Source organism: Camelina sativa, chromosome 15 (genome assembly GCF_000633955.1).
Source record: "Camelina sativa cultivar DH55 chromosome 15, Cs, whole genome shotgun sequence".
Taxonomy (NCBI): Eukaryota; Viridiplantae; Streptophyta; class Magnoliopsida; order Brassicales; family Brassicaceae; genus Camelina; species Camelina sativa.
Window position 1 is genome coordinate 954,116 of NC_025699.1, and position 17,298 is coordinate 971,413.

Here is a 17,298-nt window from a genome sequence, read left to right on the forward strand (position 1 = left end):
ACTCAGAATAAATATGCACTGCATGCTGTTTCTACGATTTTGGTTTTTTTTTTTTGATAATACGGGTAACAAAGGTGTGGGGACCTGCAAAGACGCCACGTTATACAGACACGGAGATAATAAGAAACACGTGTTTACATTTCGATCCAGTATCTTCCATGTGTAGTAGTCTTGTCCCCTTCGAAGAGATAGTGTCTCACTTTCCCAAATATAGAAAATAAATATTCTTTGTCCTCTTTGAGAAACATAGAGCTCTCTTTTTTTTCCCACCAATTCTTTTGACTACTTTTAGTCGACTTGAGAAATGGACCTCAACTTAAGATGTGATTGGACCATCATCAGCCCACAAGTAGACCTCATACTAATTTATTTGTTAACTTGTAAGAACTAGTATACTTTTTGTTACTCCCTCTGTTTCAAAATATAAGTTGTTTTGCTTGAATGCACATTTATTCAGATAATTTTTGTTTTTTGTAATCTCTAAAAAATTCATAATTTTGTCTCACCATTTAATTAAAAAAAGAAAGAAAATGGTTTAAAAAGAAAATAAAAAATGAAAGAAAATATGAAGAATCACACGTCCAAATTTAAGGCTACTTTTACAAAATTATATTAGAGCCAAAATTTACAAAATCAATTTTAACTAAGTAATTTATTGTCCTGGTAAAACGTGATTCTTGGAAACTTTCAATAGTAAAGCTTTTAATTTGCTTTTTGTCTTGGTTGTTGGAAAACAACCTATATTTTGGAACAAAAAAAAATCTCCAAAACAACTTACATTTTTAAACAGAGGGAGTATTATCGAAGGCAAAAGTTTTGAATTCTACTCTTTTTCAACACCATATAGGCACTTACTTGCTCACCGATCGATTTCGTAGCACGGTGAGTTTCTTCAATCTTGGAGATCTCGATTCAAATCAGTTTTAGGGTTTAGATGAGTACATTTCTATGTATTCCACCATACACTTCTCACTTCTGTGACATATGAGTAAGAAGAAGAAGAATAAGGCAACAATGTCTCTAATTTTATATACATTCACAAAATCTTTGAAAAAACTGTTTGGTCACGAGACATGTTTATCTCTCAATTTACGTGCGAGCTCTAACCTCACGGCATTCTCCAAAACCTGTAAAGGTGTTGGCTTGTAAGATTACCGCAGCAAGAAGTTGAACTTTAGAGTCAAGAAGAAGAGAACAAAAAAACTTTGATTTTTACCTCTCTTTTCGATATTGCAGAGAGAGGTTTGTTGTTTTCAATCTCCCAAAGAACCAAACTTGAGGGGGGGATTTTTCTAATTGCTGCTACTAATATCTCATCTCTTGGATCTCTTTGTGGATAGAACTAAACAGAGCTGTTGTGATATACCGCTCGCCATGGCTCGGAAACAGAACCTGTTTTTTTCACGAAGTCTATTAAACGCTAAAAAGAACCACTAACTGTGAATTAACTAGAAAATAAAATCTTGTGTTTCCTCACCGTGATAAGTTTTCCAGCATTCTCTGCTCTTTTAGCCAAGCTTATTGCTGCTACTGCAGCGGCTCCAGATGAAATCCCAACCTATATAGATTCCGTAAAAGTATAAACACAATGTTATGTATAGGAAAAACGCAAGAACACAAGAAGAGGTTGTTTGTATATATACCAGCAACCCTTCCTCTAAAGCTAGTCTCCTGGCCATCTCAATCGCTTCCCCGTTGCTAACCTATTGTTTCTTGACATGATCTTTAGTTACATTGTTTCAATAGATGTATCGTTTAAATTGTTAGATTACGATGTGCAAGTATTGCTTACCTTAAACACTTCATCAAGTAATTTAACATCCAAGATTCCTGGCAAGTAACCTGAAAAAAATCGTTTAGTAGAGAGTTTTGTAAGAAAAAACCAATTTAAAAAAGTATTGATTTTTGAAGAGATGGCTCCTTACCAGGATTGTCTCCAGAGATGACACTTCTTTCGGATGGTTCAACACCAACTACCTTAATATCCTTGTTCATCATCTTTAAGAAACTTCCAGTGCCTGTTACTGTACCACCAGTTCCAATCCCGGCAACGAAAATATCGACATTACCCATTGTATCTTCCCAGATTTCTGGTCCTGTAGTTTCAAAGTGGATCTTACCAAACAAAAACATCTTATTAAGTTAGGCCACACAACCTAAATCTCAAACAAAAGAGTAAAAAGCCTGGTAAGTTCTTTACCTTTGTATTTGCTGGATTGTCGAATTGCTGAAACATATATGCGTTCTTCGTCTTAAGAGCAATCTCTTTGGCTTTATCCACTGCTCCTTTGAGACCCTTCTCTGGATTCGTGAGCACAATCTCTGCTCCCAGTGCACGTAAAAGCATCCTTCTTTCAACATTTATAGAAGCTGGCATTGTCACTATAAGCTTATAACCTTTAGCTGCAGCCACAAAAGCAATCCCGAGACCAGTGTTTCCGGTTGTTGGCTCTACTAACACAGTCTGCTTTGATGATACTATCCAATTAGCAAATCTACAATCTTGCAACACAGAACACTTAAAATAACAAAAAAAAAAAACAAGAAGTGTGTAATCACCTTCCTTGGACTTATAGCTCCGCTGTCTTCTGCCTCGTTGATCATGCTCAGACCAATCCTGCAGTTCAGGAGTCAAGTATAAAAGTCAAACTTTAATCTAAGAATGTTTCGATACACAAGATTGAATATAGAGAGGACGAAGAATCAATTCTGACCTATCCTTGACGCTTCTACAAGGCTCCATTGATTCAAGCTTTGCAGCAACGTCAGCTAAACATCCATCAGTGACTCTATTGAGATACACCATTGGTGTGCTTCCAATCAACTACACAAACCAAACAAAATCGAATCCTAAAGTATAAAACTTTTATCACAAAATCTAATCTTTTTTCATAAGAACTCATTAGCTTAGTAAAAAAATTTGAATCCTTTTTTGAACTTACTTGAGTGACATCTTCAGCAATGTTGACTGTTTCTGACTCGTCAATGTCTGATGACTCTTTGATTTCATCTTCAGCTACAACAGTAGTAACAGGCGGAGGTGGAGGAGGTTTACGTTTGGTTTTGGATTTCGATTTCGTCCCGGTTGAGGATTTCTCGGAGATAGCGCCGACGACGAAGGAAGACACCGGAGTTCTGACCGAGAAAGATTCATGGTTAAAGGTAAAGTGTGAGGGTTTCGAAGGGCTGAAACGGTGTAGTTTTGAGTTTACAATACAGAACGGATTCTGAGGAAGAAGAAGACGGAACGAAGGAGACGAGAGTGTCATTGTTTCGTCGCCGGCGAGGTTTAAGGGATTAGGTTTCTGTTGTGTATTATTATTTTTTTATCAATAGAAAAAAAATAGATAAAGAAGGTGACGAATCGGATAAAAGATCCAATTATTTTTATTGAGATAAATATTTGTTTTTAAAGATAAAGAATGACCAATATATTTAATTCTTAATCTTATGTCGGTCCAAATAACTGTGATAAATAGTTAAAACAAGCATCTGTAAATGCCAAAAACATACAATTTTTTTACATTGTAAAATAATCCATTTAAAAGGTAAATAAACTCTCTTTTTCAAATAAAATTACTCAATTACCTTAAAGGTAAATAAACCCTTTTATTACTGGAACCTTAACGTTGTTTCATCTACCCAAAATCAAATTAGCTTAATAAGACGAGGCTAAGATATGGAAAATTAAATGTTAAATATCTAAGATAATATTTTTTTTTTGTAGTCATTTAATATGTCATGTCGCTCACACCTTGCTTTAAATCTTCGTCTCGAAGTATCGATGAAACAAAAAAAATAATCTTGTTAAAAATTCTTGTCTGTGATCTCTCTCACGAGAGACTATAAATAATGGAACACGAGGAGCACGTTAAGCATTTAAAATTACTATGGCATTCAAAGCTATTCTCTTTCTGGGTTCACTTCTCGCCGCCGTGATTGCTTCTCCGATCACCGTCAATGGTGGATCAGTGTGCCCTCAGAGTTCCCCGTTTGGTCGAGGTAGCTTTCCCGATGGTTTCTTGTTCGGTGCTGCCACTTCTGCTTTCCAGGTATCTCTAATTTTGGATTTCTTACAAGTCATAACGTTGCTCTCTCTTGTGATTGAATTGTTCACAGTTCTAGTAGCTTCGTAAGTACGATTAACAAAGTTTAAAAATCCCAAATCCTGTTTATAAGTAATCAAATTTGGTATCTTTAAGACTTTGGTGAAAGGGGAAAACTTGAAAGTTTTATCCTTTATCTATTTTAAAGGCAGTTACTTGTCATGAATTGTCGTCTAAGGTTTAAGAAACTGAAGCTGTATTGACCACATTGGTCAATTTCAAGTCTCTTGCTTTAATGATTTAGGCATAAAGATTGTTTCTTTGTCAAGGGTTTATAGTCAGTCAGTACTCTTGATGCTTCAGTTTCATGATTCTGACCAAACTTTTGTTTCTAATTTTGCTTGTATAGCATGAAGGTGCACCAGAAGAAGGAGGTCGAGGTTCAAGTATTTGGGACTCGTTTACTCTTAAACATTCAGGTCTTTTTTCCTCTTCTTCTAACTAGTCAGAAGATTATCAAATTGAGTCACTTGTTATGATTATCAAATAGTTATGTTATTTAAAATATGCAGACAGGAGCAATAACCTTGATGGCAGGCTGGGAGTTGATTTCTATCATCATTATAAGGTATATGATCTACGAGCAGTCCCTTCTCCCTGAAGATGAGCTTAAGTGTGTAACTTAGCAAAGCTTTATCTAATCTTATTTACCTTTTTGATAATGCTGCAGGAAGATGTTCAACTATTGAAAAAGCTGAACATGGATGCCTTTAGGTTCTCTATTTCTTGGTCAAGGATTTTTCCCCGTAAGACAAAATTAATTTCTTTGGTTAATGATTCTCTTGCAATTTGTTGCACTTCTCTAATAACTTTGTTGCTTCTTGAAAACTATCAGATGGGAAAAAGGACAAGGGAGTGAATGAAGCTGGAGTTAAATTCTACAATAATCTTATCAACGAGCTCATTGCAAATGGTTACTATACCTTCTGTCACGTTATCATTTCATATCAAATTTCCTTTTTCCCTCACTGACGTTGCTTAACATCGCACTCTTGATTGAGTTTTGCAGGTGTAAAGCCTATGGTTACATTGTTTCAATGGGATGTACCTCAGGCTCTCGAAGATGAATATGGTGGTTTCTTGAGCGACCATATTTTGTAAGTCTTTTAAGCCAAGCACTGATCTGTTTCATATTAGTTCTGTTTCCCATCTTTTTGCAGTCACTTAATATCTTCTGAAACTTGTATGTAGGGAGGACTTCCGGGAATTTGCGAAGTTTGCCTTCAACGAATATGGTGACAGAGTGAAGCATTGGGTTACTATAAACGAGCCTTATGAATTTAGTCGTGGTGGATATGAGACTGGAGAGAAAGCACCAGGAAGATGTTCTAAATATGTCAATGAGAAGTGTGTTGCTGGCAAGTCTGGACATGAAGTTTACACCGTTAGTCACAATCTTCTGTTGGCTCATGCCGAAGCTGTAGAAGAATTCAGGAAATGTGGAAAGGTATAATCTTTAGAACCTATATATATTATATGCGTTTGAATTTAATTTTGGTTGATCTAACCTATGGATTTCAATATAAATAGTGCAAAGGTGGGAAGATTGGAATTGTTCAAAGTCCAATGTGGTTTGAACCTTATGATAAGAAATCCAGCTCAAATGCTCCAGAGGAGATAGTGAAGAGAGCAATGGACTTCACTCTAGGCTGGTGAGTAGTCTTCAAGAAATATTGTTTAAGCACTCTTGTTAGCTTAGCGTTATGAGTGTGGATTCTTGCTATTTTGCTTGCAGGCATATGGAACCAATAACACATGGAGACTACCCTCAGACCATGAAAGATATTGTTGGTGCTCGATTACCATCGTTTACGCCTGAGCAGAAGGAGAAACTGAAGGGTTCTTACGATTTTGTTGGTATCAATTACTTCACTTCTGCGTTTGTTGCTCATGTGGACAATGTTGATCCAGAGAAACAGAGTTGGGAAGCTGATTCTCGCTTGCAGTTACATTGTATGTTCTAACTTCTAACCATTACAGTTTGCTTATTTCTGTGATAATACTTATCTTCCTCTCTAATCTTTTTTTCGATTACTTGCAGCAAGTAACTCAGATGGGTTCAAGATTGGTTCTCAGGTATGGATATTATCATTGCCACAATATTTATCTTTATTTTAAACGATTTGAGCTTTTCCTAAGTCTCTTTCTTATGTAATGCTTCAGCCGGCAAGTGCAAAGTATCCAGTTTGCGCAGACGGGCTAAGAAAAGTTTTGAAATACATCAAAGAGAAGTATAATGACCCAGAAATCATAGTCACTGGAAACGGTAAGTCATTGGCCTTGTTACTCTCTGCTTAAAATCTCACTCAGACCTCCTAAGCAAGAAAAAAAGTTCATTGCATTTGCAGGGTATAAGGAGACGCTTGAGGAGAAAGATGTACTTCCTGATGCACTCAGTGATAGTAACAGGAAGTATTATCATATGAGACATCTCATGGCTTTACTCGGAGCAGTCTGGTGAGTTACATTTCACGGTTCCAAAAAGACTCTGTTTCTAACTCTCTAGTTGGAGGATTTGGTGATATAACTTTTTTTTGCGTTTATGCAGCGAGGACAAGGTTAATGTTAAAGGTTACTTTGTGTGGTCACTTGTGGATGGACTAGAGTGGGAAGACGGATACAAGACGAGGTCTGGACTGTACTATGTAGACTATGGACACAATTTGGGACGGCATGAGAAACAATCTGCCAAGTGGCTCTCCAAANACGGTAAGTCATTGGCCTTGTTACTCTCTGCTTAAAATCTCACTCAGACTTCCTAAGCAAGAAAAAAAGTTCATTGCATTTGCAGGGTATAAGGAGACGCTTGAGGAGAAAGATGTACTTCCTGATGCACTCAGTGATAGTAACAGGAAGTATTATCATATGAGACATCTCATGGCTTTACTCGGAGCAGTCTGGTGAGTTACATTTCACGGTTCCAAAAAGACTCTGTTTCTAACTCTCTAGTTGGAGGATTTGGTGATATAACTTTTTTTTGCGTTTATGCAGCGAGGACAAGGTTAATGTTAAAGGTTACTTTGTGTGGTCACTTGTGGATGGACTAGAGTGGGAAGACGGATACAAGACGAGGTCTGGACTGTACTATGTAGACTATGGACACAATTTGGGACGGCATGAGAAACAATCTGCCAAGTGGCTCTCCAAACTCCTTGAGAAAGTCACGATTGAGTCAAAGATCGAGTCGGAATCAAGGAAAGAGTTATGAATGATAGGAGAATAAGTAACCTTTAAGCCCAACGATCTATGTAGTTTATATATATAAATAATAAAGAAGGAACTTGTGTTTCGTAATGATCAAGTCACCCGTTTAGTAACATGGCTGAGTAATAAACATTTGACATTTTAAGTCATCCATTTCTACTATAAATTTTTTGACAGTTGGAACTGAAACTAGATTCATTACATTTCTATATATCTGATAGATTGATGAGAGTAACTCCATTCTGATCAATGGAGTTACCTCAGAATTTGAAAACTTTCTTCTTCTTCCCATCCTTATCATGCATTTTCCTCTTCCTACTGTTGTGCTGCACGTGCTCCACGACCATGTCACTCAAGTCCACTGGCTTATTGCGCAGTTTCTCCTCTTCTCTTGCCTCCTCATACTTGGCAGGTAAAACATTTTCCATAGCATCCAGCAGCTCTTCTGGCTGTAAACTGATATCCACTCTGTCTGTCTTCTGTCCTCTCAGCAAATCAACCCTTTTGGCTCCCGTCTTGTCTTGAGTACCAGTAGTCTTAATAACGTACGTGTGTGAGGTTCCCAACACTGTTCCAGGAGCAACACTCTCACCCTTTTCTTCCAGAACCTGGTACAGAGGCCTATCGGGTTCCTTTCTCTGATCCTTACGAAGTTCAATTGCATCCGGTGTCTCAATACCAGAAGGAGTGCTCGACAATGTATCAACAGATTCGGTGCCGTCTGCTAGTTCCTCTTCATCCATCTCCTCTTCTTCCTCCTCCTCTTCCTCTAGATCACCCCAGTGCTTGCTCTTATCAATAGGCTCCTCCTCCTCATAGTTAGGTTGATCTTCTTGATTGACACCAAAGACATCTCCATACAATGGACGCCCAGATTCATCAACAGGAGGTTTTCCCCAGCCACCAGTATGAGAACCAAAGCTAGCTCCAAGTGGAATAGGGGCATTCAAACCAGGAATTTTCAGATGTGGGTAAGAAGGGGGAGGACCATATCTCTGCATATAAATTAGCCAAGGGGGAGGGGCGCCTTCAGGCATACCAAGAGCTTCTTTTAAATCNCAGAATTTGAAAACTTTCTTCTTCTTCCCATCCTTATCATGCATTTTCCTCTTCCTACTGTTGTGCTGCACGTGCTCCACGACCATGTCACTCAAGTCCACTGGCTTATTGCGCAGTTTCTCCTCTTCTCTTGCCTCCTCATACTTGGCAGGTAAAACATTTTCCATAGCATCCAGCAGCTCTTCTGGCTGTAAACTGATATCCACTCTGTCTGTCTTCTGTCCTCTCAGCAAATCAACCCTTTTGGCTCCCGTCTTGTCTTGAGTACCAGTAGTCTTAATAACGTACGTGTGTGAGGTTCCCAACACTGTTCCAGGAGCAACACTCTCACCCTTTTCTTCCAGAACCTGGTACAGAGGCCTATCGGGTTCCTTTCTCTGATCCTTACGAAGTTCAATTGCATCCGGTGTCTCAATACCAGAAGGAGTGCTCGACAATGTATCAACAGATTCGGTGCCGTCTGCTAGTTCCTCTTCATCCATCTCCTCTTCTTCCTCCTCCTCTTCCTCTAGATCACCCCAGTGCTTGCTCTTATCAATAGGCTCCTCCTCCTCATAGTTAGGTTGATCTTCTTGATTGACACCAAAGACATCTCCATACAATGGACGCCCAGATTCATCAACAGGAGGTTTTCCCCAGCCACCAGTATGAGAACCAAAGCTAGCTCCAAGTGGAATAGGGGCATTCAAACCAGGAATTTTCAGATGTGGGTAAGAAGGGGGAGGACCATATCTCTGCATATAAATTAGCCAAGGGGGAGGGGCGCCTTCAGGCATACCAAGAGCTTCTTTTAAATCATGTGATAAAAGCCCCCCTGCTTCATCTCCCTCATCAGTTTAACGTCCTCAAATTCTTTCCCTTCAAAATAAAAATCGCCTAAAGCTGACAGCTTAGGCTTTGTTTGGTATTTGAAAAATGCATCATGGAGGACCTGGTAGTCAATGTCCATTTTTCCCATCTTTGGTTGCATTCGCTCCCTTTGCTTTTGCTTCAACTTCTTTTTACCATCAATGTCGTAAGCCTGTCTAATTTTCTCGATTCCGGTTGCAGCGATGAAATCAGCAAGATGAAATGGTTTCTTCTCAATACCACGCTTTCCCTGCAAATATTTCCTCTTCTGGGACCAATTTCTTGGAACAGCAACTGTATTCCGACAAGACTTCAACAACACCAACAACTTTGGATCTGCTGAAGTAGCGTCCCACACCTCAACCACATCAGGCCTAGCGGAAACTTGCTTCAGCTCAGCAATCTTCATCCTCCCTTGAAGCTTTTTCTTCTTATTAGAGATGCCTCCTTTCTCTCTCAGGTGGTTATCCTGCTCTTCCTCGTCTGAGTTAACCTTCTTCTTTACATCCTCTTTCTCCTCAGACTCAGATACAACGGTTTCCCGGAAGTTGAACTTCTCAAAGATCTCCTTAAACTCATCGTTAAAACCATCTTCAAATTCAGCCTTCTCTGCAACATACTCTATCACAATATCCTCAGAAACCTGTTGCTCCTTGGAATCAGAAGCACCAGAAACGTCTTTTTCATCTACATCGGCCTGAGATGCTTTATTGTTCTTCTTCTGCTTCCTCCTGCGAGATTTCTTCGAGGAAACGATGGTGTTGCCGTTGGTAACAACGCTATTCTCGTGTGCGACGGTTGAATCGGCGGTCATATTGGGGCGAAGTATCAAGAAACGGTGATGCGAAAGAGAGAGAGAATGCGGATTATAATGTTACAACTTATGATCTCTTATATATACAGAGATTTCCTAAACTGAGATAATGTAAATGTAAATTATATGTTTAGATAAATGTAAATTATATGTTTAGATAAATGTAAATTATATGTTTAGATAAATGTAAATATTCCTAAACTGTATATATTCTATGTAAATCTCAGGAAAACCCTAAAAAGGCCTTTTAAACCTTTGAAACCTATGAACCTTCATCTTCACCAAAGGGGCTTTCCTCGCAACAGCTTTCCAAATCATCTGAACTGCATCATCTCCGTTGTTATCCTTGGACGGGAAACGGAAAACAAAATACTTCTCAACTTCCTTCAAACGTTTCCACATCTTATTATACTCTTCTCTACCAATGCTCCTCACAAGACCCATCAGAAACCCTTTCTTTAAAGCGTCGGATGATCGGACAAAGAGACAGAACTCGTTGTAGTTGAGAACATCCTCGTATGGTAACTCAATGTCGTCGCTGATAATCACGGGAACACAGTGACTAGCTATGGCGTCGAAGAGGCGGTTGGACGACGGAGTATCCCCTGCGATGTTGAGACAGAACTTGGACGATCTCATTCCATCTCCGGCTTTGGTTATGCCGTGATTTCGTACGTTACCGAAAGAGAAGTGGACGCCTTTTTCTTCTTTTAGAAGGTAGTATAGCTCTTGCCTCACGAATCCACCCTACATGATTGTGTGTCAATCGTATAAACATTCCAAATTTAACATTTATTTAACAAAAATTTCTACAAAAGTTAACATTTATTTTGAGTTTTGCAACAAAACTAAATCAAACTAAGTAACTCAAGTTACTGTAGTACAGTCTTAGCTAGAATTATGGGAACTTAGCTAGAATTTTAAACTCCATATATATTAATAAGATAATGAGCTAACGTGTAACATAAGCAAGCAAAGTAGTACTACTCACAGCTTTGCGGTAGATGGCTCCTTGGAAGTAGAGCAAGATCGGACGGCCATCAAATCCCGACGTGTCATTAACGTACGATGGAACAAGGTGTTTGTATGGAGCCACAATGTCTTTGTCAACATTGGCGACACGTGGCGAGTATCTACCAAAGTCAGCGACCACAAACATCGCCGGATATAGCTTATGCCTTGCGGTCGACATGCTATTGGGATGGTGCGCCATTATCACATGATCCTTCCCTCCTGAGATCTTCCACTCTTTTTGAGACGTTACGTATCTCACCAAATTGTCCTATCAATAAATTAAGATCCAAGCCAAGTTATTATCTGAAAGATTATTATAACACTTACGTTACATGTTAGAAATGCGTATTATACTAGAATCTTTGCAATATAGTATATTTTCAACGTTTAAGCAATCAGTATTCAGCACAAAAATGTTAAGAATTAAACTTATAAGGAAATATTTGGATTTTGATTACCTGTAACTCTCTGTCTTGGCTCTTCTTCTGCTTTTGGTTAACCTTAGAGAATCGGTTATAGCTCAATGAAGAGAAGAAGGGCACGAACACTACATCAGCTTCGCTCGAGTTCTTCACACGTACCGCGGCACGAGAGCTTCTAGAATCTTCTGGGAGCTCAGAGAACAAAAGATCTAATGTTAGCCAATACTCAACACTGTGCTGCAAGTTAAGACCACCTGGATGGTGAGGAACGTTGACTCTGATATCAGGCCAAACGACGTCATTGTTTCTCTCTGGCTTCCAACCTAATAACCCAAAGTGAAACTCTGGACTCATATCATACATGTAGACTTTCAATGGCGTCGGAGAAGGAGAAACCTTATTCTCGATGCATTGGAGGGTTTTGGCTCTGTTTTCGTTGATGAATGACTCTGTTTTTGTCGCTCCTCTGTTTTCATTTTTGTGTTCCTCTGTTTCCGCACCTTCTCTGTTTTGAGGAGAACTGTTTGAGTTCTTGATGATGATGAGAGGTGCATCAGTGGGTTCTGATACTGAGATGTAGTCGAGAACTCGGTTAGGGTTTGTGGAAGAAAAGATTAAGAACCAAGATGCGACGGTGAGGATCGATATAAGCAAGAAAATTATAGATTTACGAGTGATGATTACTGCGAGAAAACGTGAGTTTGATCTCTCAACCATCTCTGAGAAACTAAGAGAAGAGATTGGAGAGAAGGAATCATATATATCAAGAATCTGAATTTACGATGAACAGATTCATAGAAGAAGAAGAAGAAGAAAGATCGTGTAAGATTCAGGAGATATTTTCTGTAACTAGGTTTTAGGGATTAGGAGAATTTCCCCGAGAAAGTGACGAAGTTGAGACTTATGAGAGTGATAAGAAAATTGTGAGGGGGTAGATGAGAAACGATGAAAACGCCCAAAGAGAGAAGAAGAAGAAACAACACAACAACACGCTCTTTTACTCTTCTTCTCTCTCTCTCTCTATCTCGCTTGTGAAGGAAGAAACTGAGTCGTCGTCGTTGATCTTTAGACGCGGGGCGATAAAGAAACGATCTTAGAATTTGTTATACCCAAAAGATTTATTTTTATCATTACCCCAAAAAAAAAAAAAAGTTTTATTTTTATTGTCATAATAACCATTCCAAGAATAAAGTGGTAAAATATGTATCAATATTACTGATCTTGTGTGAAAAATTAGATAGTTAATGGCTTAATGGTAGTCAGAAAATGGTCAAAACGTTATGATGATTGTTTAAATGGAATTTATCAAATTTTGACTCAAGATAAGAGTTTAATAAATATTGTAAAGTAAAACAATTTATATTATTGGGCCACGAAATTTATAGCATTTTTTAGGTGAATATTAAAGACACATATAGTGTAATCGTTTTCTTAACTATTTTATAGCTTTTTTAGTAGTATAAAAAAAATTCTTAAGTGACTTCCTGGTTATTCATATAGATAACGTAACGTCTGTACTTTACTTATGAATAATTAATCCCTTGTATAATTGTTGATACTTCAATTAATTAACATAAAAAATACATTTATATGAAAAGTCCATATAATTATGTAAACTAAATGTGCAAATCACATCGTCGGTTGGTCTGTCAACGTTTACGTGGGATGAAACCTGACAACTCATTGAATTTAATTTTTAACAATGTTGCGTGTGTGTGACCTAATCAAATCCCATAAGCACAAGTTTTTGAGAACCGACGTTGTGAAATTCTCAAGCACTTCCAAAGTAAAAACAGATCTGATTATTGATGAGTTGCCACGTCTTTTATATGGCCCACAATATAGCAAAGCCCAAAATCATTACATTACTTTGGGCCAACAGCAAAAACTCCTGTAACCTCCTTTCAAAATTATGACTTTTTCCTAGTCTTCTTTTGTAAATTCCAAACTAATGAGTTGGGCGAGAGTGAGAGGTTTGTAGGCTAAAAGCTAATAATAATTTTTTTTTTTTTTAAGTCTGAATCAGACTTGCTGATCATTCAATGTGATCATATTAGTTGTTTAAGTTTATTAGGTTATCATAAAATAAAAACCCTAGAGAAAGACAGAAAGTCCAACACATGAGCGAGGAAAGGAAACTTTTAATGTTATTGTAAAATTCACTTATCATCATCAATAGTCACGATTTCATAATGTTGTGTGTGTACGTAGTGTTAGTATACACGCATTAGTCACCATTTCCATCACAAATCACTTTTTCTACACAGTGGTAACTAAAATCACTTTGCATAGCTATAAATTAAACCCACTTGAAAGGAGAAATTTTATCACAAAAAAACTAAAAAAGATTTTGACGGACTAAATTGCTGTCATCGTCGCACAAATTAGTTCAATTCAGAAAGATCAGGTGACGAAAGCATTGGTCAAAGAAGAAGCATCACCGATATTCTTTCCTACTGATGCACAAAATCGATCAGGCTCACAATGCGGTTTCCTTAGTATAGGGTCATACTTTGCTGATCACTGATAATAACTTGGCGACAATCCAAGAGATTCGTGCTTTGAACCCGAATGTCCACATTGTCGGGGTCACCATTGATTTCACTCGTCAAGAGTTTGCCGAACAGAGCATTGCATTCACAGCGGATCAATGTGATCATATTGTTTAATTTGTTATCATACAAAAAAACCTAGAGAAAGTCCAACACATGAGAAGAAAAGGAAACTTAATATTATTGAAAATTTATTAAGCAAATTATAAGAAAAGTAAAAGGAAAAAGAAAGTAGAACAAAACAAAAAAAAGAAGTAGAAGATCTGCCGTTGCTCCAACCATCCGGCGGATCCTGACCGTTTGATCTAATATTACATGGATTTTGTTTTTGGGCAAAACAAATATTTTATTTTTAACACATGGAATCTTTCTCTCTGACTTAACAAAGAGCTTGATCAGTAATTGAATTTTTTTTTTCCTTTCAACCTAACTCATGTTATTAATTAATGTGGTACAAGGAAATATCTTATTATATAAAGTTTGTTATAATATCTTACTATATAAGGGAATATTCTTAAAGAAAAAAATCAAAATAATGTAAAAAAGATATTTTCTAAAATCATCATGAATTTCTAATAAGAAATCAAATTTAATTAAACAATATAACCAAAATCTAAAAATACTACAACATAATTAAATTTAAATATTAAAAAGATAGAATAAACAAAAATATTGATAGTTAGTAGATTTCCTTTTTACAATAGGTTTAGAACTTTTACTTTTTAATGTTTTAGTAAATTTAGAATTGACAAATGTCAACATTTTATCAATCTTATTAATGATTAACTTTGATATCAAACTTTATATAATAAGATATATTAATACATAATTAATCCTATCAACTTATGATACATGTATCATGTTCTGAAATCTATAATTACAACAATTATGACTTATGGTATATATATTGTTTTTTTGTAGATTTACAACGACATGTGTCGTAGAATCACAATTTAATAATTAGATTTCATAAATAACATTCCAGAGAAAAATACACCTAAGATCATATCTATATAACACTTCACACATATATATATATATATATCTACAATTTAATACTTAGATTTGATATAAATACATACATATTTATATATACACTTCACATAATATGCATTCTCTTTAAGAAATATATATGTATATGTATAACTTTACTATAAACAATTTCTTACTTAAAAACTATTTGAATAATTGACAGATCTCAAATCTATAGAATAAATATTATAAACTAAAAATAGTCACACTATCATTATAAACCTAATTAAAAATAATTAACATAATCTCTTTTAGAGATTTAGTTCTATTCAAGGCTTTATAGATAGGAGATACATAAATATATGTTTTCATATATAAATGTGTAGGCTTCAGATCATGAGGGAAAATATCATAAACAAGAAAAAAAAGATAACAACTAGTCATCAACTCGAAACAATATAAACGAAGCACATAATCGAAACACCAGTCACGAAATGGAACTGCACCATGACGTAGTCGAACATATTCTAGAGAAACTTCCAGTGAAATCATTGCTCAGATTCAAACTTGTGTCAGTACTTGTGTCAGTATAATCGAATCTAAATATTTCAAGAAGAAAAATTTGATCTATCGGCAATCACAAGATCCTGATATCCTTATCATCAATCCCTTTGAATTAATTGTTGATCATAATACTATTATTACCAGGGAAAACGTAATAAGGATACTTAAAATGAGTTCATCCGATTTGATCAAACTTCCTATTCTTTTCCCCCCGTGTAAAAAGACTCTTCTTGAGAACGACCCGCCTTTTCCTATTTACACATATTCAGTATCTGGAAGTTGTGACGGTATGTTTTGCTATTACAATCACGACAATTGTATTTATGTGGTCAATCCAGTTACTAGATGGTTTCGAAATGTTCCTCAAGCGAGATATCAAGCAGTTGTTCTCGACACGTTAAATAGAGAAAGATGGAATTATATGACTGACCATGCCCATTTGTGTAGTCTAGGATTTGGGAAAGACAAATTCACAGACACATACAAGCTAGTTTGGCTGTATAATTCATTTGAGATAAGCCTTGAAAACACTACAACCTGTGAAGTTTTTGATTTTAGCACAAACACTTGGAAGTATGTTACCGCTGCTCCTTGTCGTATTCTTAATTACCATATTCCAGTATACTTAGATGGATCGCTTCACTGGTTCACTGATGAGTCTATTGGGGAAACAAGAATCTTATCATTTAATTTTCATACAGAAACTTTTCATATAGTCTTAAAAACTCCGTTTCCTGAAGCACCTTCGTCATATTCTAAGAATATTTTTATGTGTAACCTGAATGATCGGCTATGCGTATCGCAAAAAGAGTGGCTAAGACAAGAGATATGGTCATTAAACAATTCAGACATGATCTGGGAAAAAATCTATTCATTGGATCTAGATCCTAAATTGTTCAGCCATTTTCCTCCAATGGCTCTCACGCCATATGCTATTATATGCGCCATTCCTGTTGCGGTTTTGAAGAAGAGGAATTCACTAGTTCTTTTTGATATAATGACACGTGCGGGGGATAGCAAGTTTACCATATATGATCCTGAATTGAGATCTTATGATGCATGTTCCCACAGTAAGTGCTACGCTGGACATTATTCAACTGCGGTACCCTTTACTCCAAGCTTGATCTCAATAGTAGAAGAATGACTATTTTAATACCAGTTTTAATTTTAGTTTGATGCTTTTGGGCTGGGCCAACAAAAAAAAAAAAAGAGATTCTGTGAGTCTATATGGTCAACAGATCAAGTGATTGTAACTTTGATAGTACTTTTGTTAGCCGTGTGGTTGGTTTGCTGATTACATACATTTTAATCACTGCCTAATTTATTTACTGTTAAAATTATGTAGTGACTAGTTTTGGGTTCGTCCTATAAAAGAGAACTTCATGGATTCTATACAAATCTTTTTTTAACATACATAATCTAAATAATCCTATGATAGTCAAGAAACAGAGAAATAATTATCAGCATAATGAGAATAAACATACATTAACTATAATAGTCATATATATAAAAGTAGAGTTTCAGTCTCTCCTTATTGCTCCACTTGGCAATGCAATTTTAACAAAAAAAAAATTATATTAAAACACAAATTTAAAACAATTAATTTTCACATTTAACTCACATAATATAAAACTGAAATCTTTATAGCTTCTCCCTATAAATTATACATTAACTTTATTTCTCCACTAAGTTGTATTAATCAATTGTATTAAAACAAAACAATAAATTAGAATTGTAACTCT

General features: G+C 36.4%; 3 protein-coding genes and 1 pseudogene across 3 annotated transcripts; 1 reads left to right on the forward strand and 3 right to left on the reverse strand.

Moving 5' to 3' along the window:
* On the reverse strand, positions 790 to 3,335 carry LOC104744457 (probable S-sulfocysteine synthase, chloroplastic). Its single transcript, XM_010465515.2, has 10 exons — positions 2,943 to 3,335; positions 2,715 to 2,824; positions 2,560 to 2,617; positions 2,201 to 2,464; positions 1,926 to 2,115; positions 1,793 to 1,842; positions 1,644 to 1,703; positions 1,478 to 1,558; positions 1,217 to 1,392; positions 790 to 1,127 (listed from the first exon to the last, which is right to left on the reverse strand). Exons 1-9 carry the CDS (start codon positions 3,267 to 3,269, stop codon positions 1,306 to 1,308), a joined length of 1,227 nt encoding a protein of 408 aa, XP_010463817.1. The 5' UTR covers positions 3,270 to 3,335; the 3' UTR covers positions 790 to 1,127; positions 1,217 to 1,305.
* LOC104744460 (probable inactive beta-glucosidase 25) lies at positions 3,795 to 7,423 on the forward strand. Its single transcript, XM_010465519.2, has 13 exons — positions 3,795 to 4,052; positions 4,456 to 4,525; positions 4,619 to 4,674; positions 4,777 to 4,852; positions 4,942 to 5,019; positions 5,116 to 5,203; positions 5,298 to 5,553; positions 5,637 to 5,758; positions 5,842 to 6,059; positions 6,148 to 6,182; positions 6,270 to 6,372; positions 6,455 to 6,563; positions 7,098 to 7,423. The coding sequence occupies exons 1-13, from the start codon at positions 3,891 to 3,893 to the stop codon at positions 7,312 to 7,314; spliced, it is 1,590 nt and encodes a 529-aa protein (XP_010463821.1). The 5' UTR covers positions 3,795 to 3,890; the 3' UTR covers positions 7,315 to 7,423.
* LOC104744459 lies at positions 7,493 to 10,075 on the reverse strand (annotated as a pseudogene).
* LOC104744458 (probable arabinosyltransferase ARAD1) lies at positions 10,070 to 12,543 on the reverse strand. The gene is made up of 3 exons (XM_010465517.2): positions 11,505 to 12,543; positions 11,024 to 11,314; positions 10,070 to 10,779 (listed from the first exon to the last, which is right to left on the reverse strand). Exons 1-3 carry the CDS (start codon positions 12,183 to 12,185, stop codon positions 10,267 to 10,269), a joined length of 1,485 nt encoding a protein of 494 aa, XP_010463819.1. The 5' UTR covers positions 12,186 to 12,543; the 3' UTR covers positions 10,070 to 10,266.